The sequence below is a fragment of the Cebidichthys violaceus genome, unplaced genomic scaffold (assembly GCF_023349555.1).
Source record: "Cebidichthys violaceus isolate CVI_PGR_0920_01 unplaced genomic scaffold, fCebVio1.0.p SCAF_10, whole genome shotgun sequence".
In the NCBI taxonomy this organism is placed as follows: domain Eukaryota; kingdom Metazoa; phylum Chordata; class Actinopteri; order Perciformes; family Stichaeidae; genus Cebidichthys; species Cebidichthys violaceus.
In genome coordinates, this window is record NW_027176263.1 from 6,043,054 (window position 1) to 6,056,578 (window position 13,525).

Consider the following 13,525-nt stretch of genomic DNA (forward strand, 5'->3'; position numbering starts at 1 on the left):
GGCCTGCCCGCCACAATACTGTGGTTTTTTCAGGCCGTTTTTTCCTCCATCAGCGAGGCTGGAAGAGAAAAACTGAACAGTTACAGCTGTTTTAATAACTAAAATAAATCAACAATTATTCATATGATTCATGGGAACGTTCTAATACTATGTCCTGTATGAAATAATTTTCCCTCTCTGGTTAGTAACGTCAGAAAAACAAAAAAATATTCAGTATTGTTAATTAAGCGCTAGCTAAGAAACTCTTTACTGAGCATGCTGTGTATGTGTGAAACCATGAATAAATAATGTTGCAGCATAAATAGTACATTGAATATAAAAACAAAAAAAAATTGTATTTCACTTTCTGAAATGTAAAACATGATGAAGAGTTTTTAGATAAACACCCTAAGAATGCAACTTGGTGGCTAATTAAAAAAGGAGTATGGGGGCAAAACTAGAATACTGATGTTTAAAAGATAAAGTGCTCTGTTTAAAAAAATAATTTGACCTGTTCTTACCTAATCTAGATGAGAAGCAAAACATTGTAGCATAACTACACTATTATAAAACAATGATTTTGTTAAAACCAAAGCAATGATAAAATATCTAATTAACTGTGAAAGAAAACTACTCAAAATGCATTGTACAACACTGTTCACCTGAAACGTAGTGAGGTTAATATAACGACATACACTATTGTTAAAGAGCACCAATATTGAAGTAATGTAAAAGCGCAACAGTTACAAAATTCAACAATTTAGGTAAAATAATGCCAACAGAGCAAATTATTATTTGCTACATTTACATTAAATCCGTCTTTTGCAACTGAAATTACGCAAACTCACAATATAATCTTTTTTTTCTCTGATTTTCATATCTTCTAGATTGGGAATAACATTTCCCAACAGCACCGTCTTCCCCGTTGTCTTTGTGACAGATTACTTGTAGCGACATTAAGGTTGTTCATGCGTAAACATTTTGAATAACTAACTGAAGTTACTTGTCGTCCACATTCACAAAAATCTGTATAGTATGAATCAATATCCAAAATCTTCTTTCTTAACTAGAGCAAAAAACATGTTGAGCCATCTGGCAACTGTTCCACTCTTGTTGTCAATGGAGTGTCTGCAATGCTCACTGCTGTGATATGATGTGCTGATGAATATTTTATCCACATATGCCAAGAAGATGATCAGGCGCCATTTTGTATGTTGTCTGTTATTGTGGGTCCTCTGGTCCCAAGGGCCTGGGGCCATCGACCTCAGCCCATCCTGAGTAGTCTCTGGGCCCCATTGGAAGGCCTTTGCACTGGGCCCTCGGATGGGCTACACAAAGTTGTTGGTGATTTGCCTCTGGTGCTCAAACAGGTCCTCAATCTCTGCACTGTATGCATCACCTATAATGGAGAAAAGAACATGATCAGTGACAGAGGAGGGAAGAAGTAAAGATGAAGTGAGGAAGAGGAAAGGATGTTTCTGTCCTCACCTGCATGACATCCATACATGTAAGCTCTGTGGCCATCGTATTTGCACCGACATCTCATGACATTGTTCATAAAGTCAGACTCAGCCATGTCCATCGAGGGGTTGACTTCCACCTGCAAGACGACAGGATGCCATTGATTTAATGTCACAGTGTTTCTGACCTCATGAGTTGCAGCTGCATACTTAATCAAGCAAACATTCATTAGGAAATGGGAGAATTTATCACGTTGTTGTCCTCACTTTCATCTAATACTGTATCTCCAGCAGGCACATGGTCAAACAAGGACTAAGTCTCCCCTCACTGCACACTGAGAAAGCCATTTGAAATAAAGAGCAGTTGGATGTAAAATTGTTAGAGGGCCTGTTATTAAACAGCACCCGTGGCTGGTATTGTTTTTATAGTCAATCCCTTTCTCATCTATAAAAAGCTGGATGACTTTTCCATACAGTATTTCTATTTGAAAAGATAAATACGCTGACTGATGTTCACTTGGTTGCCTACAGCTAAGCATATGGACTGAATAACATGTGGCGGTAAAACACTTGCTTTTCCCATGCAAAGCACGAAACATGCTGGTAGATCTTTAAGGAAAGCTTCATCGTAAAATACTTTATAACTTGTATGAAAACATGTAACAAAGACACTTCTGTCCACACAAAACACGACAACTGGCTGCATAAGAGGTTATGCAACTTTACAGCTGAAGTTCATGGAATGTGGTTGCTCCTCACACCAACATAGGTATGCGATAATAATTGACTGAATTGGACTGAAATTGGTGTCTGTTGCAATAGAGTAGTTATGCATAAGCATGTTTGTATGTCTGAGTGCTGCCCTACACCATACTAATAGTCTGTCATTTGCAGAGCAGCTACACAACTGCTGATACAACCATTCTGTTAATCTGGTCTGGTGATAATACTGAGGAGCCATTTTCTCTAATAGCTGCTCTGTAAACTGCTACACCCAATTTAAGTACATGTTACAAACAGCTACAGGAGAACGAAGGCAAACTACACAAAAAAGGCAGACAACTAAAAAAAAACAAAGTGAAAGTGAATGCACAAAAGCTGTCTCTTAATTTTTCAGGGTAAATTACAGTGTTGGACCAGAGAGGAGAAGAGGACCAGTTCAGTGGTAGAATGTGTTGCTCACTGAGAAAGTGGCAATAAAAATAAAAACAGGGCAGGAGGAATTCCTTGGTGGCAAATTAGCCGTTGCTAATGGAAGGGGGGACTCGCTGCTGTTTGACTAAAGGGAGGCAATAGTTCATTTGGGTAATTGGTGTGTTTCATTAGCAGTGGGTGGTTCAAGGGTAGGTCTGCTGAATCCTTCTATAAAGTTCAGGATCAGAGGAGTCAGGCATCATCTGCACTTTACTAGATAAATGAAAGAACCCAGTTGAGAGAAGGACAGCTGTTGCAAAAGATGTTTGTATTTTTCCAATTCTGCAGCCTTGTTGAATAACTCCCTGCTTGGCTTTCCTGTTTCTTGTTCTTCTCAGTTAAATTTGGTTTTGTACACTTAGTGCTTTTTCTCCTCAAATGACCCTGACCTTTTCACCTTCAGTAGTTCTTCCAATTTCGTTCTCCCACTCTGTGCTCTATCATTCATTCCTTCTTTCCGCCTCAACATTGTGCTGTAGCAATGCACGACTTTATAATTATACCCCACTCAACATGCTTAAAATACATATAGTCAACACATGAATTTATGCGTATATATGTGTATCACGTCTTGTTACGAGTAAATTAAATAAATCCATCTTCAATAGAGAGTAGAGAAGTGTAATTACAAAGACTGAGAATGACCTCTCAGACAAACAGGGTGACAGCAGTAATTATCAGACACCCAGTTACACTGTAACCAATCTGCCACAGCTAGGACGTAATTGGCAGCATAAGATCTGAGAACTGCTGTGTACATGGTGGGATAAGTAGTCTGAACTGGAAATGGATGATAATGGGAGATGGAGTCCTTGATGTGTTTTAGTGTAGCAGCCACAATGACTCGACTGAATGACCTGGGTCAAAGTAATGACAGACAGAGGCATGGTTGAGGTGATGACTGTGATGATGGAGGTCTAGAGGTTTAACTGAAATAGACGGAAGTCCACCTTAAGATCCTGTGAACCTCTTTCTCATTAACTAAATCTTTGGCTTTAAAGCTAGGGCTGGGAATCTTTCATTGCAAATGTAGTGATTGGACGGGATTACAGTCTTGCAACAGGTACCAGATTTTTTTCTTATTTTTGTCTGAACATTAGATCTATTGATTGCTTTCGGGTATAATGATGATTTCAACAAAAATGTCTTTTAAGTTGATTACCAACACAAGCTTTATATGAAAAGTTAAACATTTTGGGAAATATGTCATATATGAATCGTATATTCGATTTCCTGAGCGTTAGATGAGAAGATTGATACCACTTTCATACCTGTACTCTAAATATGAAGCTACAGCCAGCAGCCAGTTAGCTTAGCTTAGCACTAAACTGGAAACAGGAGGAAACAGCTAGCCTCGCTCTGTCCAAAGGTAACAAAATCCACCGACAAGCACCTTTTAAACTCACTAATTATCATATTATATATTGTTTGTTTAATGCGTACGAAAACATAAGGGTAAAGACTTCACATCAACGTTTGACGAGGGGTTATGTGTCGGACTATTTCATGGCTTGGTGCAGTTGGAGTCTTATCATCCCCATAAAGTATCAAGGTAACTAGTGGAAACTCTAAAGGACAAGACAGGACACCAGACTCCTCACTGCACCTAAGCTGCTTGGAAGTTGAAGTTTGCACATTTCCCAAAATGTTGAACTATTACTTTAAAGACAAAGTTAATGGTGATCGATTTACGTGACATGAAAAAAAAAAAAAAATAGTTTGGAATGTACCCAAACTACAAAAAGGGAGCGAGGGGAAATATAAAATGACTTGTGACCTGGAAGATGTAGTCTCCTGGCCGTACATCCGTGACGTCGACCCACTGACAGTCGATATCGTGGCGATACGTATCCCAGCATCCCACAGAGATACCCTGATCACCCATATTATAGCAGGAGAACCGCTTCTGGAGTCCTAACACACAGACACACACACACCAACAGCATTATCAATCACAACATCAAAGCTCATTTAATGCCTAGCACTCCCTGTTATTTCTAAGAGCCTTTAGCTTTCTGAATTGCGTCAGACTACATATGAACTCTGTTTTTTTCATATGCGCTATTTCATCCATGATATAACAAATAAATGGAGAGTGAACAAACAACAACAGCAGTGATGTAAAACATTAACCACAAAGTAAAAATCTTAACAGCAGTAGTTGAAATATTGATATTAATTTCCTGTCACTAATGGCAAAGACTGGGACTCATGAATAGTGGTGAACATTACCGTCAGGGCAATACGTGTCCTCCAGACAGAAACTGGCCTTGTGTCCCTCTGCAACCCTCGTGCCATTCAGAGTCAGCAGGTCGTAATGTGTGAACACCTCGATACTGTGGTAGTGCCTGGGATGACAGAAGGGAAAGTCCAGGTGAGAGTGTGTGTATGTGTGCACGTCTATGAGTGTGTGCATTTACGCTAACTGAACACTGGCTCCCTATGGCTCGTATCCTAGTGACCTCACTGCTTGAACATAAGCGTGGGTGTCACCGTAAAACCTCTCACAGAAGCTTGTTTTAGCCCCAGCCTGGTTGAGCTGTTTACTCGTTGTGAGTGAATAGAGGGCTTTGAAACACACATCTCTAGCTCTGATGTGTTGTTGTAACAAACTGAAATGGACCTGATTGTACATGGGCTACCCTGTCCTTTGTATTACATGTGACTGTGGTACCTGTGGTAACTGGATTGGTTCAGCCGTCATTTCCACAGTTATATGCTGCAGGGTGGCTAATGAATCTGGAGAGATGACATCACTGTCTCAGGCCACCCATAACTTACTGAGACACATGTCACACAGCCAATACTGTGGGCTTCAAATGGTTCCTTCTTCTCTCATGATGACAGACCTCAAAGTGCTCTCGTCATCTGACAAGAAACTAACTTACTGAGAGGAACAAGGGGATGTAGAGTGGAATTTGTGAAGAGTAGATCTGAGGACAAAGTTTAGTCTATTTACAACTAACGGACAAAACAGCCTGAGTCCTGGCAACGAACAAAGGCTCCTGTGTTTTTAATGTCTGTGCTGCATACTACCTGCAGCCCCCTCACCTAACCCTGTGTGCACTGACATAGAGATCACACTTCAGCTTGTTTTCTTTTCTGGTAGCAATTGAATGCAATTAAATTAAATATAACTCAAATTACTCAACATGGAGGGAGTCATGTCATTATTGCACATTAAAGCAATTTTGAACAAGGATCAGGTGTTTGTCACTATATTTTTGACAGCCTCTAAAAACCACAGCTCACCTGTATCCAGGACACTCGAAACCAGTTTTCCCAAAAAACACTTTTTACCACAAGGGCAACCACAACATCCCACTTATAGTAAGTACATAAACAGTTATTTCCATTGCAACATCCAATGCAACACCTCCATGAACTCCTGTGGGATGCTCTACCTGTGACACTGGTGCCATGTCCAGCTCTCTCTTGTTGCTTTGGGTCTGAAATCGGAGCGACCCAGGTTCATAATGCGGGAGGAGAAGCGCAGCAGGCGTCGGTGGCCATAAGGCCAGTTCATCCTGGCAGCAGACGAGGACAGACAGTTCTCCTCATTGGCACAGCTCAGCAGGTGGAGGGGTCTGTCCTCCAGGTAGGCTGTCTCCTGGACCAGCTGGGCGTCCAGAACGAGGTCAGGTGCCGCTGAAGCAGGTCAGATGTGATGGGGTTATGTTAGGATTCAACCAGAGGAGAATACGGGGAGCCTCAAGAAGATGGCTCGACTTACTGTCTGAACAGCTGACCCCAGCGGCCTTAGTTCCACCTCCTCGAGGACAATGGACGTGGTTGTTGCGCCGACACTGTTGAATAGAAAGCTCTGTGCCCACACAGTGAGATCCACTGAGAATCACTTCAGCTGCATTTGGCTCACCGGGCCAGTACCAGGTCTCCTGTCAGAGGAAGGGCGTGGGGGTGGAGTCAAAGGACATAAACAGCTTGTCAGGTTTTCTATCATTGAGCAGATTCATAGCTCATTGTCCACCAGAGTGAATACAGGGGATGTGACTATGGATTTGCCTCCATGTGTTTATCTGTGTGTTTCATCAATACCTCAGACACTGCTGATGGGATTTTGACAAATTTTGGAGGAATGATACCTCTGAACACTCTAGTCCGACATTTTCAAAATTACACTAATTAGTTTAGAGATGGGAGTGTTACATTGTTTGTTCATTCAGGACATCATTCCCATCCATTTAGATACTGATTATCAGACTTTGATAGAAAGTTATTGAAAATGACCCCGATTAAGGAGTGGCACTACAGTCAGAGATCAAAATGACATGCTTGCTGCCACCTTGTCAGTTATGAATGTAGTGGTTGTCAGGGAGGTTGTTACCTGATGAGCACTGGCAGCGAAGCCCAGGCCGAGCTGTCTGCATAACACCATGGCCTCGTTGATGCCCCAGTTCTCACTGCAGACAGAGCCCCAACGCTTACGACCCCCAACATCCATCAACACCTCCACACGGCCTTCTGATGGGACCCTACCGCCAACAAGTCGCGCCTGGAAAGGATTTAAACGGGTGATGCTTTATCAGTGAAAGCTGATGAGTGTATGTCTTGTGATATTATTATTAGTTTTCATACCGTGTTCTCCATTCCGGTCTTAGGGACGTTACAGCGCACTGAGGCGTCCTGGCTGTGTTTGAATGTCCACGGTTGGACTTCCTGGAAGTAACAGTCTAGGATGGATCGCTCTGACCCCATACACTGGACGCTGTTCATATGGATAGGTCCTGTTCCTGAAGAGGGAGAAGGAGAAGAGGGAGATTTAAAGACTCTGCTGACAAAAATAAAGCAGGGAAATACAATATTTCTTGTGCAACGTAGACACAAAGGCATTAGCAGACTTTATCATGCAAAGAAGTGCACGCACACACACACACACACACACACACACACACACACACACACACACACACACACACACACACACACACACACACACACACACACACAAGGCTCTGTATTTCTTTCACATGAATGTGCTTTCTCTATTTTAGGGTCGTACCAACAATGAAAGGTTCCTATCTGTCGTGACACAATGCTCCTGCAAGCCAAGCAGCAGCACCACCAACATCTACTTTAGGGATCTGTCACACCTCATTACCACCATTCTGTTGCTTCAGGCACAACAACAACAACTACAACATGGTGTGTATAGTCCACCACCCTGGGTGAACAAACAAGGCGAAATCTGTGGCACCAAAATGAAAGACTTTCACTAGTAGTCGTTTGCCATTTAAAACCAGATAATCTCTAAACAGCATAGAAGATGGCGGAAAAGAAAAGCAAACAGCTGCTGCCATAAAGACTGCAGTAAATTAAAACACAGAACTAACTATGGCTTCAGTGTTTTCTCATAACAAAAGGCACAAACTGAAAACTTGGACCGAGTCAGCATTGAAATAAACACAACCAAAACCACAAAAACCAGGGGGAAGAGAGAAAAAACAAGAAAGTAGGGCGAGAAGGAAGATGACTGAAATGGTAGCGACCAGATTGCAGCCTAACCCAATCTGTCTCTGTGTTGGTTTTGGTAGATTGTAGGCCTGCTTCCATACTGGTCACTATGCGTGGGTTCATACGTATGAAAAAGACACATCTAAACCACTTCCGCCTCTATCTGCATCGTAAAGGCCACAAACTAGATGCAAACTCTCACTGTTTAACTTATCAAGACAAACATGGGGCCCAGTTGAAGGGATCCTCAAAATGAGCAGTGACATGCTGTATTTAAGTTTAGGAAATCCACGAAAACCAGAAATAAATTCCAAGAAACTGGTCTCACACACACACACACACACACACACACACACACACACACACACACACACACACACACACACACACACACACACACACACACACACACACACACACAGAGGCAGTCAGGATGTTTTACTCCCTTATGTAAGTATAGTACTCTATACACAGTAAAATAAGAATGTTGATCAACAAAGGAGGTCTCTGTACTCTAACTCACTGATGGTGAAGATAAATGTAATGATGATGTGAGTAAGAGTTATTATATTATAATATTACAATATTTTCTTCACTTTAATTCTATTTCAATTACACAAATGATCAAATCAGGAACTTCATCATAAAGCGTCAGAGATTGACAGACAGATAGAGCTATGAGAGCAACATTCAGGCATAAAATAAATGTGGTAGCTTAAATTTAGTATTTACAAGAAACGGATTGAGCTTAATTACCATATAATTTAAATTGGCAGATGACACAGATCATTTGGACAGATTAGAAAATTGAGTTAAGGGGATGGAAACAGTGTCACATTCTTGTTGAAAAATAGTATAAATAGTTGGTTGGTGGTTACAAGGGAAACCCTGTTCTTTTCCTCTCTGAAATTATACTCTGTTTTAGGCACATTAATGTAGTCTGTGAAGTTTTTCTTTCCATGGAACGTCTCTTTCTATGCCTCTAACAAAAACTCTCTGTCATCAGTTCGATCTGTTTCTTAGCCAAGTGCTAAAATCATGTACGTTTGTAAATAGATTTGCCTGTCTGTCGGCTTTTAGATGGCAGAGGCCAACCAGCATCAACATAATGTTTCACTTTCCTCTGTCAACAGGAGCTTGATAACAAGAGGACAACTTCACTTATCCCAGAGGGGGATACTCTGTGCCAGTGTGCGGCTGCCTACCACCTGTATACCGCAGGTAGGTGCATATGTGCAAGCATGTGTTTCAACATATCTGATAAGTGAGACCACATTCAAAGCAAGAATCTCTGAATGGCAGACTCCAGCCAAACAGCCAGTCGACCATAACCTTTATCACATTTGGTCATCATAAATAATCCAACGAGCCTCTGTGGGGTCTCGTTGCCCTGCTGACTGAAGACAACTGACAGAAAGAAAAACTTCACATACTGACAGAGAGAAGTTATATTTAAATGGGATTCAGTGTGATGTGAATAATATAATAATTATTATCATAATCAATGCTTTTTGAGATTAAACATTGCACAAAACTACATTTTAAACAATTCACTCTTTCAGGAAGTCATTCTCAGTGAGGGTTTGTTCTATCAAAGAGTCTATTTTAGACCTTTTCCAACGACATATAGCCCTGTGTTTATGTGGCCTTCGAGCACATGGAAAATTATATGTCAGTAAAATGTCTAACAGGCTGCATGTTATAGAAAGGAAGCTATGAGAAGACTTTGAAGTCCAATCATCCTGCAATAGCAGTGTATATGTAAGTGTAAGACAGAGACGGATAAAAAGGGACTGTGTGTGTGTGTATGTGTGTGTGTGTGTGTGTGTGTGTGTGTGTGTGTGTGTGTGTGTGTGTGCAAGAAACAAGAGCATGTACGTACTGTATATGTATGTGAAGTTGTTTATGGGCCCTTTTATTGCGCAAGCACAACGAGAAACGCAAAGTGGTAGGTCTTGGGACTGTGTGGCTGTTTCCAAGCACACCTGCTATTTTGGTTTCTGCATGTGCACGGTGCAAATGGGCTGGGTGAGGGTGAATATAGATCAGAGGGTGTGGTGATTCTTAAATACAATCTCAGCCAGTCATATCACTGGTCTCATCACTGTGAAATAGCTCTGCAGATCACAGGCACAATGTGAACATAGAGCACCGCAAATCTGTGGCCAGAGGCAGATCGTGTGGGGTTTTTTAAACACTTAATTAGTACAATGATGATAGAAGCATATAATACAACAATTTTTGGTGAAGCGGTTGATAAGATTGCATCAATTCGATGCTATTTCAGTAGCAATTTGACTGTATTCACATTGCACAATTTTGGAAAGGAGGTTGTGACGTGCAGGATTAATTAATGAACTCTGGTAATTATACCAAGTTATAACCAAGCAGTCGGATGTGTGTAGAGGTGTGTGTGGTTATTCTGTAGCAGCTTGTTGTCGTTTGCGTGTAATCTTATCGAGGTGAACAAAGTGGACGTTGTGCGTATTGGCACTGCACTCTGGCGCAGCACTTCTCAAACTGGATGTTGCGGATTTACCAACACATCTGTCTTGATGCCTTCAGATGGCTGCTGGGATTTAATGAACTGAAAGAGCTGTTTTTTATATAGTATAAAGCAATATTCAAATACTCTTTTAATAAATAGATAAATGCAGATGGTTTAATGATGTTCCTGCTTTATCCATATTAAACCAGGAACAATTCTTTGGTGCCGATTTATATGTATCTACTGGTTCAACAAATTTTCCACCAAAACACCAGCAACTTGTTTTGCCCACCTCTATGTGCCTTTCCTCCCACCTGTGCAAAGTGGTGATTGAAACCAGACGGCAAGGGGTGTGAAGCCTGGTGCAATGTAACTATTCTAAGAGGAGCCAACTAAACCAGATTTTAGTCTTGTTAGACTCAGAAAGGTAGCATAACTGACATCATCGACAGAAAATCCAATTTAAGAGGTTGAAAGGTAAAAGGGAATAATCCAACACATACAAAAATACCCTATGATCAACTGAAGAGCTAAACCAGCAGACTGTCATCCCACATTTCATCTCAATCAGCATGATTAGAGACTACACCCAAGCCTGAGGCATGGGGAAGCCGTTCTCACATCTCATAAGGGTGGGGACACCACTGGCGCAGCTGGATAGTGACTTCAGTCTGTGCATCGCCAAAGCCAAAAAAATTAAATCGAAGGAAAAAGACCACAAAACTCAGTGAGTGACTGACTAAAAAGCTTGCTTGAAGCTAGCAAGATTATGTCTGTGGCTTTAGTAGCCAAATGCCAACGTAAACCACCATGGCTTATAGTGTTACATTTTTTGTGTGTGTGTGTGTGTGTGTGTGTGTGTGTGTGTGTGCACATGTGCATGATATTTGGGCAGCTGGTAACCCTGGCACAGGACTCATTTAATCACAGCTGGAGATACTGCAATCAACACATTTGCAGCTTCATGAGGAAACATATACACACACACACACACACACACACACACACACACACACACAGAGAAACAGACAGACAGACAAACACACATGCCCATGCATTATCTGATCAGTGAGGGCAGACGGGTGCGGCGTCTTAGATAAGCAAAAGACTGAAAAAAACCTCCCTGTCTTCTCTGGAATGCCGTGACGCATGATAAACACATTCAAACATCCAAATTGCAGACTCAAAACACCTAGATTAAATGTGGAATTTTCCAGAATTTCCAGTCTGTTCTATGGGAAAGCCTTTGCTCTGAGCAACAGCGGTTCTCTCTCTCACCTTGACCCATAAAGGCCCCATTCAGGGCATCCTTTGCACTACCAAAGCCGAGTTCTCTGCACACCACACTGGCTGCAGGTCTTTCCCACATGTGGTCCACAATGGTCCCCCACTTTCCGTCTCGGAGCACCTCCACGCGACCCTCGCCGAGCCTGGGGCCAGCCTTCAGACGCACGGGCTGTACAGGGCAGCAAAAGGAATATAACTCATCTTATCCTTATGTGAAGTTCATGAACACTCTGTATGATTGTGCCAGTGCAGTACTGTATTAATCTTACCACAACTGGATAGGGGGCCTGGGGTCTTCCTGAGGAGATGCGAGCAAACTGAGGTCCTGGCACACACTTCACCACTGCATGTCTCCCGTTCTTACAAGGACTGGGACTACGGGGGATGGACAGCTGAGCAAGACACTCTGACAGGCTGTTCTCAGTACCCAGACAGTGAACCTTTTCTACCCAGAATCCCTTCTTCTTTGACATGATGCTCAATCTAGAAAGGAGAGAAAGTTTGTGGTCATATATCCTTAAAGCCCCTGAAAACTGGGTTTTAAGTCTTTAGTAATTCTCAATAACATTTAATGTTCATGAAGTAGCACTCAAAGTTAAAGTTCAGAGAAAAACTTTCTTAATAATTGTTAATTAAGAGTTTAACATTCAAAAACTACTAAAAGCTAATCTGCTTCTTCAGAACTGTGTGGGTTTGGTTTGATCAGATTGTATTGACCATGCTGGCGACATAACAACAACCAAAATCATATTTAAATTCAACTCTGATTATTGCCTTGTTGTTGAAACGTGCTATACAAATAAACTTGCCTTGCCTTGCACAAAATGTTCAAATGTTCAAAACACTCATTGTAAAAAACTGAGGTTTTCAGGGGCTTTAAAACACGTTAGGTCTGACAGTATCTCACAGAGCTATAAAATGAGTGATGTCAAATATAGCTTAGAAACATGAGGTTGTCTTTTTATTACCTTGTTGAAGGATCTGCAACCTTGGTATCCCATATTTTCCTGTAAAGGAACCAAAGAACAGATGTTAGTTTTGTATATTTGCTAGGGTTACAAACACACATACACACATATCACCCTGTGAGGTGACCTGGGTCACTAATTTCTTGTTCAAAGTGGAAGTGACTGTAGGATATACTGTAGCATCTGCTGTTTGTTTTATATGTAACCTGGCCACACAGGAGGGATTTCTGCCACAGCGAGTAGCGGCACAAACACATACACACCAACTTGCTTATTACTAGAAGAGTGTTCTTACTGAGACACTTGGTGACGACTTAAAATAGTTACAGCTCAGACACAGACCTTATCAAAAGGATGAATCATACAGCTCCATATATATCTTGTGTATATAAAACCAGAATGAGCTATACGGGCAGCTTTGTGGTGAGTGTAAAGTTAGATATATTGATGTAGATGACGGTAAGATGGTAGTTCAAGGAAGAATGCAATGTTCTTGTTCTCTTTCAGCAACATCACTTCCCGTCTCCCTTTCTTGCTTTATAGGTTCAGTAGCATATATTTCCATCTGGAATGTGGGCTGCTTGCTATTTACTGTGTTTATGTTGAGAGTAAGTGGCCGGTGTATCATATGTTCCTAAGGCAACAGTACTTCCTGTCACTAACATACAGGTACGTGT

The 13,525-nt window shown here is 41.5% G+C and overlaps 1 protein-coding gene across 1 annotated transcript; it reads right to left on the reverse strand.

Moving 5' to 3' along the window:
* Positions 1 to 1,147: 1,147 nt before the first annotated feature.
* loxl4 (lysyl oxidase-like 4) lies at positions 1,148 to 12,040 on the reverse strand. Its single transcript, XM_068722468.1, has 9 exons — positions 11,872 to 12,040; positions 7,230 to 7,384; positions 6,979 to 7,146; positions 6,367 to 6,529; positions 6,038 to 6,281; positions 4,866 to 4,981; positions 4,404 to 4,547; positions 1,468 to 1,572; positions 1,148 to 1,378 (listed from the first exon to the last, which is right to left on the reverse strand). Exons 1-9 carry the CDS (start codon positions 11,960 to 11,962, stop codon positions 1,308 to 1,310), a joined length of 1,257 nt encoding a protein of 418 aa, XP_068578569.1. The 5' UTR covers positions 11,963 to 12,040; the 3' UTR covers positions 1,148 to 1,307.
* Between the last annotated feature and the right edge of the window lie 1,485 nt (positions 12,041 to 13,525).